The sequence below is a fragment of the Magnolia sinica genome, chromosome 19, assembly GCF_029962835.1.
Source record: "Magnolia sinica isolate HGM2019 chromosome 19, MsV1, whole genome shotgun sequence".
Lineage (NCBI taxonomy): Eukaryota > Viridiplantae > Streptophyta > Magnoliopsida > Magnoliales > Magnoliaceae > Magnolia > Magnolia sinica.
Genome location: NC_080591.1, coordinates 53,196,076 through 53,215,781, shown reverse-complemented (window position 1 = coordinate 53,215,781; position 19,706 = coordinate 53,196,076). Strand labels below are relative to the sequence as shown.

General features: G+C 42.4%; 1 protein-coding gene across 1 annotated transcript in view; it reads right to left on the bottom strand.

Annotated features, from left to right (window-relative positions):
- Positions 1-584: 584 nt before the first annotated feature.
- LOC131234861 (uncharacterized) overlaps positions 585-19,706 on the bottom strand; it is a 35,428-nt gene continuing 16,306 nt past the window's right edge. Inside the window, exons 2-5 of the mRNA XM_058231844.1 lie at positions 18,452-18,569; positions 2,301-2,371; positions 1,971-2,057; positions 585-994 (exon numbers count right to left, since the gene is read on the bottom strand). Coding sequence (XP_058087827.1) covers positions 758-994; positions 1,971-2,057; positions 2,301-2,371; positions 18,452-18,569 — 513 coding nt within the window. The 3' untranslated portion in view covers positions 585-757. The remainder of the gene's footprint in view (positions 995-1,970; positions 2,058-2,300; positions 2,372-18,451; positions 18,570-19,706) is intronic.

Below are 19,706 nucleotides of genomic sequence, written 5' to 3'. Positions count from 1 at the left end.
AAAACCAGGTTGATTTGAAGACTCATTTAGACTCGACTCAATATTTAATAATTATTAACTAATAAATAAGGTTTTCCTAACAATAGGCAGTTCTAATAGTATGAATATATTAAAATAAAATAAAAAGCCAAACATAGCTAATAAAAGTAGTGCTTGTTTTAGTAGACACAGATGCCTTTGCCTCACCAACAGCAGCTCATCCTTTTATTTAAAGATTGCATGACTCTCAAATGACTCAGTTCAAATGATGCCGAGTCATGTTTAAGAAAACCAAGTAGGTGAACTAACTCATCCAGTCATTCCGAGTCTCAACCGATTCTACCTTGCCACCAACTTTCATAGTGACCGCACTATCTGGCTAAGTGGGGTTGAGTTGGACGAGTTTTGAGTCAAGTCACCGAGTTTTAAGGCTAAGATTTGAATTGATAAGAACCACAAATGGGAGTTTTAAATTGAATTCAGATCCAAACGAATGTAAAACAAATCCCGATTTCCTTGATTTTAATGTGGGAGTGTAAAGAAAAGCTCATTTAATATATATGTGTGTGTGTGGAAAAAACTGCCCAATGTTTTTCACAGAGCGGTTGTGAGATTTTGTTGAGATTCAAGATTTATATGGCTTGAAATTACAAGTGATGACAAGGCCAACTTTTACATGGGCCATGGACTCTTTAAAGGAATTATCGATTTGTTGTATCTACTATACTACCAAAAATCAAACATAAAGCCTATGTTATTAGTGGTTGAAAATCAATTATCAGTGCCTCTTCTTACCCTTCTTCTTCCCATTACCTTTCTTCTTCTTTCCTTTGCCAAAGTTCCGCTTGTTTTCATTGTCTCTTGATGATGAAGGGGCTCTCAAAAGACGCTCCACATTCAGTACGCCCTTCTTGAAATGGCCCTCACTTGCCTTGAGAACTCTGTCCTCACCCTTGAATTTCTCCACTCTACTGTTTTTATTTCTGTGCTTCAGAGACCGTGTGAGCATCGGCGACTGAAAAAGATATCATTTGGTCAGGAGTAGACAGTATACAGATTGGAATAGGGTTGTCAACCTATTGGGTTTGGGTCGGGTCTAATAGCACTCTTACCTGGGCTAACCAGGTTCTGGTCTTGCCAGGTCAAGTCATTTTGGGTCCAATGTCTAGTTCCTGAAGACTCAGACATGGATCGGATTGGGTTTGGGTACCCACAGGGTCTTTGCATCTAGGTTTCAAGTTGGGTTTGGGACAAATAAGAGCACTTACATGGTTGGGCCACCCAATAGATGGATTAGATTGCACACACGTGCCACTCAGACACGTCCATGGTGTGCTCTCTTACATGTTTGTGGCTTAGGAAACCTTATTTCTTTGGACAGAATAATCAATCTATATTAGCTCCATTAAAATTTACTATTAAAACTAATTGTACCCAAATTGACCTTTAACTGGGTTCATCACACAGACCCAATGCAAATCCAGCCAGGCACAACTTTTTAACAAGGTCCAAAAGGTAAGGCCAGAACCGGACTAACAGGTTCAATAAATGGGACTCTTGACCCATTAAAGACAGGTCAGGCCCATCAGGTACCATGGATCGGGGTACCCATAGACAACCCTAGATTGGAAGAAGAGGAATTAAGGGGTGCAACACACCCATCCACAAATGCTCACATGGAGCCATGTGTTCAGCCATGTCCAATGATCTACACCTTGTTCTAATGGACCCCACCAGTGATGGACACCTTGTGAATCATCAAGATTGCCAGAGCTCCTAAGCCTTTGATCAAAGGCCAACATATAGATGGTTAACAAATAACAATGGTCGACATCCGATGGAAAACATTCCAAAGAATGGTTGGGATCTTCCAATCAGGAAGATATTGAGGCATCCTTGCCAGCTGTCAGGCCATCATATGAACCCCCTATGCGCAGAATTCTATATTCCTGCAAGAAGTCAGATAAAAAGCTGAGGCAGGAAACAATCACCTCTTGTAACACATTCTGTTCTCTTTCCTTCTGTTTTTTCATCATCACACTAGCGACACTCAATGGCATCCGCTGTTTCTTTGGAGGCTGTCAAGAACAGGCAAATGAAATCAACCAATTAGAATACAATCTCGCGGGACTTGCCTAGACACTCAAACCATAATGATTTGGCTGAAACGATGTTTGCTCGGTTTGACTCTTTCATAAGATGAGGTGAAGGGAGGAACACAACTTGTTTCATTCTCAAGAAAAGATGAGCTGACTAGGTTTCAAGCAATTCTTGATTCAATGCATGGAGTTAAGAAGGTAAGTTGCATCTACTGAGTTCACCTTTCCACCCAAGGTAACGACTTTCTGGTTCTCCAATGCCTTCCTCTCTTTCCAGCTCATATGTGGAGAACCTAGAGAGAGCAACATCAATATGTAAAGCAATGGAGAGACGAATTCGCGAACATGAAATAATGAATGGAACTCAAATTCATACAAGAACCCATTGTGTACTAGCAATACAAAGAGGAATTACGAATCTCAACCCAAGGAAATGTGGCCTGCTCAGGTCGTTTGTTTTTAAATGCAGAAGTCATGCTGTGGTGATCCAGGCCATTGATCTGATGGGTTCTTGGTGGACGGAAAATCGCCCAAGAATCTCCTTAATGGGACAATCTTAACCCTTCCATTTGTGGCCTGCAAATAAAAAATCACAAAAAGAAATGCAGCAACCATCCACAGTCATCTGGAAAATGGCTACGATCTTGCAATGTAGGAGAATTACGGAGCACAGTCCATCCACAATGGGACCCATAAGAGATTCAACAATCTGGATCAATGAACAGAAAATGCAGGAAACAAAGCAAATCCCCAGGTTGAAGATCATACAATTTCTCTAATGCTGATGTATGCACAAGCATGGCTAAACTGCATTTCTCTTCGTTGTTCTTTAACCTTTTGGGTGAAACCAAGCATAGTTAGAAGAACTTCCCCAAACCAAGACGGTGCATCTGTCCCCCATCTAATTCTTGCTGGGAAAAAACATCTCCAGATCCCTCAATTTCTGGTTAAATTTCTTCGTTACCTCTAAACCAAAACGTATGACAGACTTCTTCAATTACTCTTAGAACTAGGACCAAGGTAATTCAAAAGGCAGTTACATGACGGCCTTTGCTTAACAGTAATGGCGGTACCCATCATGTGATACAGAGCTGTAACATCTGGCCCTTAACAGGCCGTTGCATTTTGCCTTTAAAAAAAATGACAGTTACAAGGGTAACAGCCATTAAGATAAAATGGCCCATAAAGGGCCAATACGGAGCTGGTACATTTTTTCTTTAAAATTTTTTTGACTGTTACAGGAGTTAACAACCATTATGGGGAGCCATGATGACCATCAAGGGCCATATCTTAATGGCCCCAAAGCTAGCCATTACAGCCACCATTACCGTTAATGGATACCTTGACTAGGAACACCAGATTTGCTATATACTATCCAGCCTATGGCTGACTCACTAATTAAAATGCAACTTTGTCACCTCTCAGGAAGCAGCAGCATCTCAACTTAGCTTCATTTGAGATGCATATGGCCCAACTCAATGGTAATGGATGAAACTAAGACCTAGATGTAACTAAAAAGTATCACTCCTTACTACCCCAGATTCAAAATATTGGTATCCTTATCATTTTATTTTTTTTCCAAACAACTAATATATATCAGAATTCAACAAATATGTCACTCTAACAGTCACAGTTTTAAATCTTTTTGAGTAAAAACTGAAGAAAAAAAATAATCAGAAAAATCAGAAAAAAGGGAAATGCCTGTTGTGACATTTATGTTGCCTTGTATCTTTTTATGCAAAGGTCGATTTCAAAGTTTTTAATATCGGTATCATGGGGCATAATGGGTGGCCCCAAAAATGATACAACACAGGGTGTATCGGACCCATATCGGAGGTTTCCTTTTTTTTCTTTTTTTTTGCCCAAGAATCTTGACAAATTATTGGAAAAATAGGAAAAATGTAAAATACTAGAATCTATCTTTTTTGTGTTTTTAGCGTGCATTCAATGGCCTGTATCAAACTATTCTTTGATAAGAACGATAGCAATCGGTTTGACCTGCTGAAACTCAACCAACTTGGCCACAATCAAACACAAATCAAGCACGATTTGGTGGCCTAGGTCCCTTTACATTGAAATACAAGGAAATGAATTTTTAAAAAAAACAAAAAAACAAAAAAACAAAAAAAAAAAAAAAAAAAACAAAGTTGTTTGACACTTTCTTCACTCTGATACATCAAATTCCACCCAAATCTTATGCTTTGATTCTCAAAATAGGCACCTACTCAAAAATGATTCTCTAAGCTATGCCTACCCCATTTCTATTGTTGTCCTTTCCTATATACCAAGTTTATATCCATAAATACCACATTTGAGATATTAAAAAAAGACGAAGAAAAAAAGTTTATATCCATCAATTGCCTTAGTTTTGGCACCCATTCCACTTGCTCTCCCATACGCCTCCTTCGTATTTTAGCCCATTGATAAAGTCCCGAGGGTAGTGGACAACAAAACATGGCCGTCAATGGGATCAATGTACGTGTCAGTGTGGATCATGAAAGAGGCCATCAAGATTGCCGCCCTTCAATCTTACAACTGGGTGCATTGTGCAATTAAATTCAAGTAGATTGACCTTCACACCTTGATCATAGTCTCGATAGTCATCCTAATCATCAAAATTGGCACCTACAATAATGTCTTCTATGGCCAACAGATCTTTGACAAGTTCATAACTATTGTATCAGGCTTGATCACTTGATCTCTCAGGCTATAGATGCTAAGGAAGAGTTCTCAGATTTGTCATTTGAGGGAAAAGACAGACAAGAGGCATTCTATAGATGGAATATAAAAGGAAGGCTAATGAGGAAGAAATTGTAGTCTCGGAGATAGAAGCTGAATGGGTCAAGGAGAAATTTTCCATGGCATTGCGAACGCCAAGAGAAAACAAGTGTATCCAAAGTCTTGTGGTGAAGGGCATACGGTGGAGGACAAGCTAGATGGCTGTTAGGCTGTTGTGGATTTCTACTCAAAGCTTTTGACTGGCAATGGATGGTTACAAACATCACTCGAGAATTTGAAATTTCATTCAATCTCGGATGAACTGATGAAGAATATGCTTGATTGGAGTCTCCAATCAAACCAGAGGTCAAAAGTGTAATTTTTTTATTTGAGGACTAATAAGGCTCCTAGTCAAGGTATTCCGGAATGGTAATGGTGGCCATAACAGCTACCATTGTTACCTTTACGATACGGGTTGTAACAGCTGTTACGGTCCCCATAACGACCATTAAATTCTCTTCTATTTTTTATTGGGAAAAAAAACCGTGAAGAACTTGTATCGGCCCTGTAATGAACCATTATAAACTTTACAGGGGGCGTAATGAGCCATTACGGCGTCTGTAACGACCTTTACAGATCATTTTTCCTTTACGGCATTTACAACCCCGTAACGTGTAACAATTGCCACAATTACCTTTATATAGATTCTAATTTGTGTTTTCCATGTTTTTTAGGATGTGATGGAATGGGTAACTGCATCGGAGGCAATTCCCCAACTGTCGGCTAGAGTGTTAATCCAGAGAGAGAGAGAGAGAGAGAGAGAGAGAGATCACTCATGTGACATGTCACTCAAATAGGTGCAGAGGATCTTAGAGGCTTTAGACCTGTAAGTTTGATCAGAAGCCCTTACAAGATATTGGGCTCGAGCAATGGCTACTAGCTTAAGCACTTTGGGGGGTCACTTCCAAGTCTGAGGGGGGGGCATTTCTTCATTGTATATAAACTGTTGAATGCACACTCATTGCTCATGAGTATTTTAATGCAAGATACAAGAAGGATAAGCCAGATCTTATATTCAAATTAGATATGGAAAAGGCTCATGAGCATGCGAATTAGGAATCTCCAGTATATGTTGCACAAGATGGACTTAATGGAAAAGGTGGTTGGCAGACATCTACTCAGTATTTGGTTCTCACTAATGGCTCCCTTCAGGATTCTTTTGAGGTGATGAGGCATCCACCAAGGAGACCTACTTTCCCCATTCTTCTTTGTAGTGATTGATGAAGCTCTTAGTAGAATGGTGGATAAGACGGTTGAGGAAGGTAAATTAGACAGCTTTCAGGTCTCTGGTTCCGCATCTGCAATATGCTGATGACACCATCTTGTTCTACAATGCGAAGAGTGATCAAAATGCTAATTTGTGAATGGTCTCAAGATGTATTGAGGTTCTATTAAACCAGAAGATTAATTTGACAAAAAATGAATTTCTTCTCAGGCTGTCTTTAAGGATGGGGTCCAAGCAATGGCCTCAATTTTGGGTTGTACCCCAGACAGTCTTCCATCTTCACCTCGGGCTTCCTCTTTGTATTCACAACCCTGCCAAAAGCCTTTACGGTGATTGAAAGAATGGAAAAGTTATCAGCTTGGAAAAGTATCTATCCTCTGTAAGCTGGATAACTTTAATCAAAGCAGCCTTGTCGAATGTACCGATCTATTTCATTTCTTTGTTTAAATGTCCAGTTATGTCATCAACCACATTGAGAAGTTACAACAGAATATCCCCCGGAAAGGCATGTTAGAGGAGAAGAAATTCCATATGGCTAGGTGGAAAGTTGGAAAGTAGTGTGACATCCAAAGGAATTGGGTGGTGAGGGTATAAAGGACCTTTGAACCACAAACTGGGCTTTATTAGGCAAATGGCTTTGAAAGTTTGGAACAGAAGTACACATGTTGTGGATGCAAGTTATAAACTTATAAATATGGTCTCAAGAGAGGCTGGTCTTCACCCGTGACTTTCTTTGTACAGAGACTCATGTGATTCGAAGGCCATCTCTTTTTCTTTTTTTAAAAGATAATGCAATTTATTAAGAGCTGAAAGGCCAACAAGAGAAAAGGAAAATACAGACTGCCACAAAGGGCACCTAATCCCTAATACACAAATTAGCCCACCTGATAGCCCCTAGAGTAGAACTGTCTCTATTACAGAAATAGCAGTTATTCCTCTCACCTCAGATAGTCCAGAGAACGGTGGGCAGAGCAACCACAGACTTGGCCCTGCACTTTCTTTCGACTCGACCAGCATGCCAAGAGTGGAACAGGCCCTCAATAAAGCTTGGCATCACCCATGAAACATTAAAAGAATGCAGAACACCGTTCCATGCAACTATAGCAAAGGGGCAGTGGATGAATAGATGGTCAACAGACTCTACGTCTTTGAAGCAAACGAGACAAATATTCGGCAGCACCACATCCCTTTTGTAAAGATTGTCGATGATAAGGACCATATTCCTGCCAACAAACCAAGTGAAAGCCAAGACTTTAGAAGAGGCATCATAGGGCCAAACAAGGCCAATATGGCTGCAAGAGACCTAGATTCCTAGTCTGGGAAATGAGAAAATAGGACCTTGCCAAGAAAATTCCTGACTAATCCTTCAACCAAATCAGTGAATCTTTCACACCTGGAGAAAGCTGGATCCCCTGCAACTGAGAAAGAAGCCACACCCTATTATCGATCTCTGAATATAACAGACGCTGCCAGCAACAGAAACCCATGCACCCCCATCCCCCGAGGCTGAGAAATAAAGTGTGACGGAAAACCATCAACAGAATAGAGCCTAGCCAGACGAGGGAAATTCAAGCAAAGTGAGGACTCCCACTCTAAACATCTTAGAATCTGACTCAAACCCCATTCCCAACACCAAAACCCATACCAGTAAACACTTTCCTCACAGCCTGGCGAACAGCTTTTCAAAGATAGGACGCCCGATATAGAGACGAATCCATCATCCACCAACCCATGTTGGAGGTGCCATATTCACCAGCAATGATGTTCCTCCACATGTTGCCCTCCTCCACCCTAAATCTCCAAATTCACTTCCCAATAAAGCTGAATTTATGTCATCAAGCCGCCTAATACCCACACCTCCATCAGCACATGGTCTATACACCTTCCTCCAATTCAACAAAAGAAATATTCCCTTAGTCGCTCTACCTTGCCAAAGGAAGTCCCTCCTTAACCTATCAATCCTAGCAAGAATAGACTTCGGACACTGGAATAGTGAAATAAAATAGAGAGGAATGTTGGATAGGGCAGCCTTAATTAAAGTCATTCTACCCCCAAGGGATGGGAGTCTACTTTTCCACAATGAATGCTTGCTCTCCATTCTCCTAATCACCTTATTCCACAGATGTTTCACGGGCTTATCAACACGAAGAGGCAAGCCAAGGTAAGAAGAACAGAGAGACCCTGGCCAACAACCGAAAATACCAGCCAACCAAGATACCTCCTCCTCAAACAAATGAATCCCATTAAGCCTACTTTTAGCCAGATCATCTCTGATCCCCGACACAACTTCAAGAAATTTGATAATCTTCCTAAAATTGTCCACCATTGACTTATTAGCCTCGTAAAAAATAAGGGTATCGTAGGCAAGCTAAAGATGGTTAATGCGTTGAGGAACATTTTCGACTGCAAAGCCTCGAAAGAGGCCCGCAGATTGACCCTTGACTGGCATCTGACTCGGGACTCCAAAGACCACCACGAACAAAAAGGGAGAAAGGGGATACCTTTGGGAAGGCCCATTGAGGCTTTGAAGAAGCCAAACAGAGAGCCTTATTTATTAATGAGAATAGAGAATCACATAGATGTAACACAGGCTTAGAAACAATGTCTCCACTTAGCTCCACACCTAATATGAGCCAACATATAATACAACAAGGACCAATCAATGTGATTGTACGCCTCTTCCAGATCCAACTTACAGATGACTCCTTGCCTACCAATCTTGAGACACGAGTCAAGGCAATCATGGGAAATAAGAGCATTGTTGAGGATCTGTCTACTGAAGATGAATGTATTCTGGAACGGAGAAATAACCTTAAGAAGCACAGCCTTTAGCCTCTGGCTAAGAATCTTAGCAATAATTTTATAGAGACCACTAATAAGGTTGATGGGCCTGAAATCTTTTAAGTATTCAACAACTTCGGGATAAGGGCTATGAAAGAACAACCCATCTCAGACGGATGCGATCAAAGTATGTGTGTGTGTGTGTGTGTGTGTGTGTGTGTATATATATATATCATCAACAAAGCCCAACAAATATGCGGACGATACCCTTATTTTTTCTGAAGCGTCGAATGAGAAGGTGGCCAACCTGGGCACAACCATCCGCTATTTCCAAGCTATTTCCGGCCTAAAGGTGAATATGACAAAATCAAAGATCTTTGGGATAAACATGGAAAACGAGGAGGTCAACAGACTTGCTTTATCTCTTGGCTGCTCTGCAGAATCGCTCTCGTCTTCATTTGTGGGCTTACTGCTTTGCATCGAAAAACCTTCTATTTCTTCTTGGGACAAAGTGATTTGCAAATTTCAGTTAGTTCTCTCGAGATGGAAGAGCCGCTATTTGTCTCGTGGTGGACGTCTCACGTTAATTAAAGCCGCTCTCTCAAACCTGCCCGTTTATTACATATCTCTTCTGAAATGCCCGACTACGGTTAGAAAGTCGATCGACAAATTGACACGTGATTTCCTTTGGCAAGGCAAGGAAATAGGTAAGAAATTCCACCTTCTCAACTGGTCGGAGGTCTGCACCCAGTTATCCCATGGCGGAGCCGGGGTTAAAGACCTTAAAGCTATGAACAAAGCTCTCCTTGGAAAGTGGATCTAGAGGCTCAGGGCAGAAGAAGGCTGTCTCTGGAGCTCTATAATAAGGGGCAAATATGGCAACAGTTCTGATGGTTGGTGGGTGAAAGAGTTACCGTCAAACAAAGTCACTCACATATATGGCAGGACATTATGATAATGAAAAAGGAAGGCTTCCCTAATATTGGTTATTTTCTCGGCAATGGTGAAAAAATCCGCTTTTGGGACGATGTCTGGATAGGAGACCAACAATTAAAAATCAGATTCCCCCTCTCCTATCGGATCGCGATATCAAATAATGGGTTCGTTGTTGATTTCCTCCACGTTTCTAGGGGGAAGGTCGTCTGGAATGTTAACTGCAGAAGAAGCTTACATGACTGGGAGGTTTCGGATTACACAGGCCTTTTAGAATGTCTTTATTATTCATCTCCTTCTACTTCCTCAGAAGACGAATTATATAGGAAACCAGATAAGTTGTCCCGCTTCTCAGTCCGCTCTCTCTACAATCAGCTGCGCAAGCAAGAATCAGCGCCGCAATTCAATCACTCTTTCATTTGGAAATATGAGGCCCCTCCAAAAATTCTGGTGTTCGGATGGTTGGTTGGGAAAAAGAAAATTTTGACCATTGACAATCTCAAGAAGAAAGGTATGATTATCCAAAATATATGTCTTTGCTGTATGCAATTGGAAGAGAGTGGATCACCTTCTGCTGCACTGTCAGTTTGTCCATTCCATCTGGGCTTACTTTATGAACACTTTTAACATATTTTGGTGCTTCCCGGGAACAGCAGATCAGTTCCTCCTCGCATGGCACGGGACGTATTTAGGTAAGACGAAAACTATTATCAGGAGAAAGGTGGTCCTTCCAGTGTGGTGGTCTGTGTGGAGGAAAAGAAACAATAGATGCTTTAGAAATCTCTCCAATTCAGCTGGGTTCGTGGCGTCTTCGGCTAAGCGTCTCATCATTGATTGGGCTCTGAATGTTAAGGATCTGTCGGGTCCGGATTTCTTTTTTTTGGGCGTGTAATCTAAGGTCTGCTTTCTCAGCAGCCTCCCCTCTTATTTTCTCTTTTTCTTAATGAAATCTTCTCATCTTTCAAAAAAAAAAAACAAAGCCCAACAAATCCGACTTTATCATCTCCCAGAAAATCTAAAAGAAGGCCAAGGGAAACCCATTTGTACCAGGAGCTTTGTCCCTACCGAGATCCATGACGGCAACATTGACTTCCTCCACCCGGGCAAGCTTCTCGACCACACCCAATCAAAGGCCAGGTTATCAAGACTCGACCACACCAAATCCTCACTTGAGAGCATATTTGAGTAGAAGTTGACAATAACGTCACAAATCGAGCTCTTGTTAACTAGCCTCTTCCGATCCACCAAAAGCAAGGAGATACAATTGACTTGGGCTCTGACACTATCTCATGGAAAAACTTAGAATTCTCATCTCCTTCCTAGAGCCAGATTGTCCAAGAGTACTAGAGCCACTTGATCTCCTTTAAGTCTAGAACTGTAATTGGCAGAGAGCTTATCTTTAACAGATTTATCACCGTCGAATAGCAAGCCTCCTCTTTCCTTGACATCCAGAGCTTAAATCTAATGAAGGATAGAATCCATCTCGATCTCCCTTTGCCCAAACACATCCTTCTTCCACACCTTGAGCTTGGTTTTCAGCAACTTTAGCTTCTGATAGAGCTTAAAACCAGTACAACCTTCAACCCCAAAAGAGGACCACCATCCTTAGACCATGGCCTGATAACCCTCTGCTCCAAGCCAAGCCAACTCGAACAAAAAAGACTTAGGACCCCAGTCCACATAAAACTCCACAAGAATAAGGTAGTGATCATATACAAGCTTTAAAAGGCCCCTTTGGCACACGCCAAGGGGAATCTTTGCACCTACTCGGGAGAAACCAAAAATCTATCCAACTTCGACATGTTTGGACTTTCCTAGCCATTAGACCAAGTGAACTTAACACCTCACGAAGGAAGTCTAGCAGTTCTTGCTTGAGAACCCAATTTAAAAAGCCTTAGATGCGACGGGTGACATGATCGCCATGGAGCTCCTCTTGGGTGAGAGACTATCATGCCCCAAAAACAGAGCCTAAGCCCTCGACTTCGATCATGAGGTGCAACTCGGAAGTTTTTTTTTTTTTTTTTTGTACAGTTAGTTCAGCAGTGTTCCCTCTTAACCATGAATGATATACAACATTGCAAACAAAATGTGAGGGTAACCCAAAATGAGATGTTAAATATATACAATTGTTTAATTACATTGCTATATTCCCAAAAGAAAGACTAGACTAAACAGGATGAAGTTCCTCTTCTCACTCAACTACCTCAGTTGGCTAGGGTTTCCTGAAAAAGATAAACAATGGCTGGAATGAGCTTTACCACGTTGAGATCACCACCCAAGCACTAGGGGAGTTATCATCTATCAAACTCTTCAGACAGCTCCTCCCACAAGAGCGAGCGAAGAGTCGACTGGTTCAGATTATGCACCCCCGAGAAAACCCACCTAAAGGCAAAGGATGGCTCACAGATACCACAGAAATGGAGAACCAACTAGACTTGAATTGTCCCCCCCTAACCAAAACTCTCGAGCCCAAATGAACCGGGATGTTGCCGATAGAATCGACCTCATTAAGAGCCTCCCACTCCACACCCCTATGCTCCCAAATACACTCGACCATCCCTCGATCGATCTTCCAGAATTTAGTTTCTTGAATAACTAGTTGGCGGGCCTTGGACCCCTTGCAAATATCCTTCACTTGGATGCGCTTCTGGGGGCAACCGAGCCATTTGACATTCCAAATGAGGATCTTCATTGGATAACCAATCTAACCCCTCCCCATCCTTTCGCTTCTAGGAATGGCTTCAACCTACCCACAGGGATCGACCCCAAGACTAGCCAATTCCTGATAGGGGTATACATGAGTCGAACTGAGTCAAGCTTGGCATAGCTTGACTCAGCTTGGCCACTAACTGACCCTAGCTTGAACTCGGCTCGGCTCGGTCCTCAAGCCTGACTGGCTAGCTCGGCTAGGTTCGGTCAACAACTCGGGCCAGTTCGAGCCAAGTTCGAGCCAAGATCGAGCCTCTGCGGCATTTTCTCAAACACATGGAGTGCACCTTCAATTTCTCACGGAATGTAAAGCAGCAGCATCGGTTTACAGGTATTTCATCAAACACTCAGCATGCAACATAAAAATCAAGATACAAGGGTATTTGTTTCATATCCATACCTTCCTTGCCACCAGTCGACACTTCGTTAAGTCATTTCATTAAACACTTACTAAACAACATCAATATCAAAACAACTGAGTCACCAAACTGGTTCAATCTGAGTTCGATTTGAGTTGGGGTTCGATCCGAGTCGAGTTGAGCTCGGGCAAGCTCAAACTCGGCTCGAAATTTTTTTGAGCTCAAAAAATCAACTCAACTCGTTTCGAATTTAGTTGAATCTTTTCGAGTCGAGTCGAGTAAGCTAACCGAGCTAACTCGGTTCGTGTACACCCCTAGTTCCCGACACCTCAGGGACAATTTCATAGACAACCTTTAATACTCAGCAAAGGACATCCGAACTCTAGAGGCCACTCTCTTCAACAAGCTGAAAGAGGGCAATATAGTTGTCATCCTGGTCACCAAACACCACCTCGATAAGTCTTCCCACATGGTTGATAGCCTCCCTAATCCACCTCTAACCCCCAACAATTGCGACCAAACCCTCCATAACTCCCGAGGGAAAGTCCGGAGAACAAAGATTTCTTGCAGGAATCCGATCATCTTCCTGACACAAGACCGCCTGCAAAAGGAAAACATCCAAAGTGTCTTCAAGGAGGCATGGCTCAACCACCACAGATACCAAGGAGTCAAGGGGGAATCATCTGGAGAAACAGCAACCAGCACAAGGGCACACACGCCCGGTGACTAGAAACCTTGGGACTCAACGTCCCAGACTCAAGGCTAAACTCCAGAGGTGAATAGGGGAAAAGAAGAAGACGGAGGGATATGAAAGACCTCCAAGGGGGACGAGAATAAAGGCGGGGAGCCAGACATGGGAAAATTAAAAAGATCTCCCACATAGGGGAAATCCTCCAAAATCTCTCTCACGAGAGAAGGGGTTTCCCACAAGATCTACCCTCTGAAGAGAGTCGGATATGGCCACATGGCAAAGCCTCCCCGACCTCTTCTCCACTAGCCCCCTCTGAAAAATGAGCAGAACACGTGTCACTTATAGAATCCTCTCACCTGACAACCCCATAAGTGAGAGACATGTCTAGCCCCAAGGAAGTGCTAGCACACCAAACATTGAGCTCCGTCATAACATTGACATGATCCGACTACACCTTGTCACCCTACAAAGGCATTGGAAAGACACGTGGCGAAGTCTCTCCTTGATGGGATAATTTTCGAACAGATGTCCAGGTGCCTAAAAATGCTCTGACTTGCCGTTGACACGAAGCAATCAGAGGATAAGACGCGTGTTGTCAAACCAGCCTCTCTTGTTCCACCAAGCAGCTGGAGAATGATCTCAGGTGATGCAGGACATGAATTTAAATATGAGATGCAAGATTTCAGGCTTAGATCATACCAGTTCAGAAACAGTCCCACAAATTCCACATCCCACATGAAAATCCAAATATTCAATTAAAGGGGAATCTATGCGGGTCCAGGCCTATACACGTTAGGCTGGATCAATGAAAATTATGAACCGAACAATACTCAAAGGGAAATAAAAATCAATCACACATGGATAAGAACCAATCCCTAATCCAAGGGATTCCCCAATCTCAATTCAAGGAACCCTAGGGTGAGAAAATTGGCAAATATCTTAGAGAAAACGTAATCTAGGGCTAAGATTCATTAAAAACAGCTATGAGAGGATAAAAGATGACAAAAACCTAAGCCAAAAGGCGATCACGCGCATGGGCAGCGGGCCTGGGGCGCCCACACGTGCGCAGGTACCCGGCCGCACGTGCGAGGGGGCTTCGTTTGCAGAAAAGCTCTCCTTGGCCCTGGTCGGCCAGGGGGATGCTCCAAAACTCCGAAGTTTCGGGTCGATCCGAGCTACGGCTTGTGCGTGGTGCTCCGCCGAAGTTTCAGCTCTCCTGCGGGCCGAAATCTAGAAACCTTCTATAATGAAGAAAACTGATGCAACAAAAGAACGAATTCGAAGTACGGATAGTGGTGGAAGATGAAAAAAAAAAAAAGATGATGGAGGATGGGGGTGAATCGAGATCGATGTGGCTTCGCACCACAATAGTTAGCCCTTCGAAAAGGGAGGGCTTCACACCTACTTTTGAATTCTTCCACAACTCACGAAGAGAGCAGCAAAATAAAGCAAGAATTTTTTTATTAACTTGAATGAATCAAAAGAACTAAAAGGCGTGCCTATTTATAAGAAAAATCCTATACCCCAAAACCTTGCACCATGTGCGCAACCTATTACTTAGCGATGAAGTAAACTAAATTAAAAACCAAACAAAAAAATCTAAAGCGTTCACGATGTTCTAAATAATAACAATAAGCAAAACCTAAAATATGAAATCAATCCGACGAGTGGGCCACGATCATGAGATCTCATGATGGGCTTTTCTTGACTATCGGACCCACTTTTCTGAACCAAAACTTGTTTTCTAGATAGGAGGCCCTCCCTGGACGTCGTCATCGAGCCAGATCGATAGTGGGGTCCTCCTTCTGCGTACGTATGTGCGTAAGGGTGGTGGTATGCGGGCATGGGTATGCACGATGTACTCATCATCAAGTCTCCACGTGGCAAGGACGCAGCTCGAGGACGGCAACGAACAAAGAGGACGACATCACTCCATAAAGTGATAGGATTGGATGGCGGCTGACCATGGGATAGCTATCCCACCACAACTTCTCACGTGATAGGGCAAGGGACACATGGCACATCCCCAAGGGCAAAGACAGATGCACCACCCAAACCAGCCAACATAGTTGCAACACGTGTCAGTGTCTCAACATCGACGACGCTAGAAGGCAGGTGGGCAACAATCTCAGCCCTCCACATAAGAGCACAACTTGAGGACTGCACTGGAGAGATGTCGACACGGCTCTATGATGGTGGAAAGGACAGAAGTGGACGTGCCTCAAGACAGCAATCCTGCCATCGCCTTCCACCGAGTAGAGGGAGGGGCACATGTAGCCTCCAAAGGGACAAATGTTACCTCTCCGATCAAACCGACAATCTCCACCACACACATGGACCTCCCAAGATCAGGTAGGCCGCGGGATCCGAAACTAGAGCTCTGTCACCACCCATAAACATCGCGGTTCTCCTCGTCGGCTCTCCAGACCCTTTGCCATGGCTTTCGGTATTAGCTTCTCTGGCTAAACGGTTTGCCTCACTCTCCAACACCACCTGGACCACGAATTCTTCATCCGACAAATACCAAGATAAACCCTAGCACCGGAGCTGACTTCTTTAGCCAAATGCAAATTCTCGTCGATCGGAGATCCTCCCATCTCTCTTTAGCATGGTTGATGATGACACCTTCCTAAAGCAAGGACCCACCGCCATGATGGCCTCCCATGATTTTGCCTCAGGTATCCAATATGATATGGATGATGATGGAGGCATTTGGTTCTGAGTAGATCTATGGGGTGGCAAGAGGGCTCATTTACATGATTTCCCAAGGTTTTCCATATATCGGTTAGTTGGAAGAAATCATTAGCTGATGCTTCATTAGAAAGAGTACTTGATTATTTGGTCCCTTACCTTTAAAAGAAATTTCTTAAACGAGAAAGTAGAGGATTTTTCTCAATTGCAAGTCCAAGTGGATTGGTTGTCTCCATCTCTTGAGGATGCTAATAAATGGCATTCGGGTCCGTAGCCCTCAGGTGCTTTCTATCAGGCCCTGCCATTCCCTCAGTTGTGGGACAGTTAGGGGGCCAGAATCATGCCCCACGTGAGTGGTTACATTTACTTGGTGGTCAACAACAAAATGTTTACTATTGACCATCTCAAAAATAGGAAGATTACTAAAGGTTGTCCACTTTTTTTTTAGAGGTAACACTGCCAGGGATTGAACCCTGGATCACTTACACACTACAGTGTCTCTAACAGCTCATCTAACGCTGTTCTATGTGCTTCAAGGATGCAAAGTTGGTCATCATCACTTCATCCATTGAGGCTTTATATCGAAAATATGGGGAAGACCCTTCCTATGCTTGATACGCATTGGTCAATGACAGCTTCAATGGATTTATTATGCTCGTAATCAGTTGCATAAGTTGACCTAACCATTCCAATATTCTTTGTATAGCAGTCTCCAAATTCAAACTGCTTTTAACCTGTAGAACCACACTACTTCCCACCATCTCAAAGACCTTCCTGAATACTATATCAAATCAAACCATAAGGGTATAAGACAAGGCAACCTAGATTTATCTGTAAAATCAAAACTGAGTGTACGTCTGATTGTGGAATAAAAAAATCACTCCCCAGAGAAGGAACTTATTCTAAAACCAAACTGATGCAGTCTATCCAAAGTTTAGACTGATGCAATCTTGTTTGACAGCAATTTAGATCCAAGGGTATAAGATAGGTCCACAACATTTTTCCCAAATCCCAAAACATGACAATGTGGAAATTCTCAACATAGGCTTTGGTGAATCTCAGCCCTTGTAACCATAAGACTCCAATATAACGGAAACAATCTTACATAATGGTTGCTGAAAGTCTACTAGAACTTCATTCCGTGTAAAAAGAACCTCTGACATGAACATGCGTTACTCATAAGGCCTGTCAGCATGCTGATGAAAGCATGTTGCAGCCTTTTTGGGTCTCTAAACCATCCACTTGCAGCCCCCTTTTTGAAGCATTCCTCCAGATGCTGAATCTGGAGTGTTTTCGCCACAACTTGCAAGCAGTCAGATGAGCTGACTGACAGGTCCATTGTGGAATTGTTTTGGGCACACTTCCAGTTCCAAAAATCTATTCGACATGCTTTCTCTTCAAGTCTGAGAGTCAGGGATTTAGGATGTGGAAGGAAAATAAAACCCAGGAAATAGAACCCATTAAGAGAGCCAAGTGTTCAATTGGAACTTTGCTTGGCTAGTTAAATTCGTAACTACGAAGTGAGGGTTGGTGCAATAAAAGATTCCAATTCAACTTAAAAAATCAAGATGAACATTAATGCGAGAAGAAATTGAGATTTTTACTAAAAAATTCCTCATATTGTGGACCCACGCGGTGTTGTTATTACATCCAACCCATCCATATCGTGCATCAACAATTCCGATCATAAACACAGAGCCAAAAAAAAAAAAAACCATCACAACTATCAGGTGGGCCACACCATAAAGAACAATATACATCCACAAACCCTCCAAATTTATGTGTCCCCTATGCGATGATTGGATTAGCCTGATTGTTGGTTTATACGTATATCATGGTGGGATAAACCTGTTGGACAGGTTAGATTTCATAAAAACACAGCGTCAGTCCCACCATACTTGACTTTATCACTTTTTAGTGGATGAAAGACTCTTAGGAGTTTCTACACCTGGTTGAGGGTTCGAGTACCCACATGCGGTGAAATCCCACCATGGCGTGAGTGTGTGGTGGTGTGTGTGCGTGTGTACCAAAAAAAAAAAAAAAAGAAAGAAAGCATCAACCGGAAAGCACTCTTCAGTAATTTAGGAACGCAAAGGACTTATTCGGTAGAACCAAAAGTGCTGAGGAACAAAGGCCTTATTCAATATGAGATATATGAATGCAAGATTTGAAGTTTAATACCAAAATAGATCTTAAAGATGTTTACCCAACAACTCGATCTCCTTCAACATTTTCCTTATGTCCAATTCCTCATCCTTGGACTCCAGCTTATCCATCAATCTTGTAGATGTTGGTTTCTTGTACATATCCTCAAGGCTTGATGACTGCAAACAAAAGAGACATAACAAAAATCATTTATATTATTAAAAAAAAAAAAATTTCTTTATGTGTTTTGGATAGCCACCATAACCCACATGGGGAATCATCAATTAGAATAAACATATCTAACAAGATATAGAAATGTTTTCTTGGCACGAACATTTAAAAACAAATGTTGTCGAAGAATACTTCACGAATGAACGCCTAGAATGGTGAACACACACAAACAGATCTAACGAGAGAGATATAATAAAAAAAATAAAATGGGTTTCTTGGTATAAACATAATGTTGTTGAAGAACTTCACGAATGAATGCCTACAATGGTGAACACACACACATTATGCTAGCACATGCTTGAATGATGCGGTCTTCTGATTGTTTGATGTTTGGGTTTTAGTGTGACTGAGATTTTATTTTATTTTTTCAAGGTATATGAGAAGTTCATAAATGGATAGTCGACAATACGTAGTGTTGCTACCTACAATAAAGGTGTCAAAAGTAAAATGAGGCTCCCAATTAATCACTAGACTACTAAAGTAGTTCTTACTATCAGGAAGTGTCCATGGAAAGAGCTCGCAACCTTGCCACCTGCTCGTTTACAGAATCTTATCAAGATTGATTTCATTTAACAAAGTCTTTATATTGCCTGAGCCCTCTGAAATGAGGGCTATACCCCATGTCTGCACTTCAATTTGAGTGAAAATGTTCTGTTCAAGCTAGGGCTGTAACTTCGGTTTGGGTCAACCCGAACCAGACTGACCTAACTCAAATTCAGGTCAGGTTGGGACGGGTTGTCAAGGTCTCAGATTGGATTCGGGTTTAAAAACGCCAATCCAATTTGAATGGGTTGGATTCGGGACTGAATTGACCAAATTCGGGTCAGGTTAGGTCAGTTTGGGAATAATCACATGTATTTGGGTCGGGTTTGGTTCAGGTTGGGTTCGGGCTGGGCACCGGGTTGGAATTGGCGTCAGGTCCAGTTGCAGGTTGGGTCCTCTTGAGGTTGGGTTGGGCTCAGGTTGACCCCTCAACCCAACCCAACCTGCCTGAGTTCCACCCTTAGTTCAAGCCAGATCCATATCATATCCTGCTCATGTAGGTCTCCAAGGGTATTGATGATTTAGTTCTTATGACAAAAGAG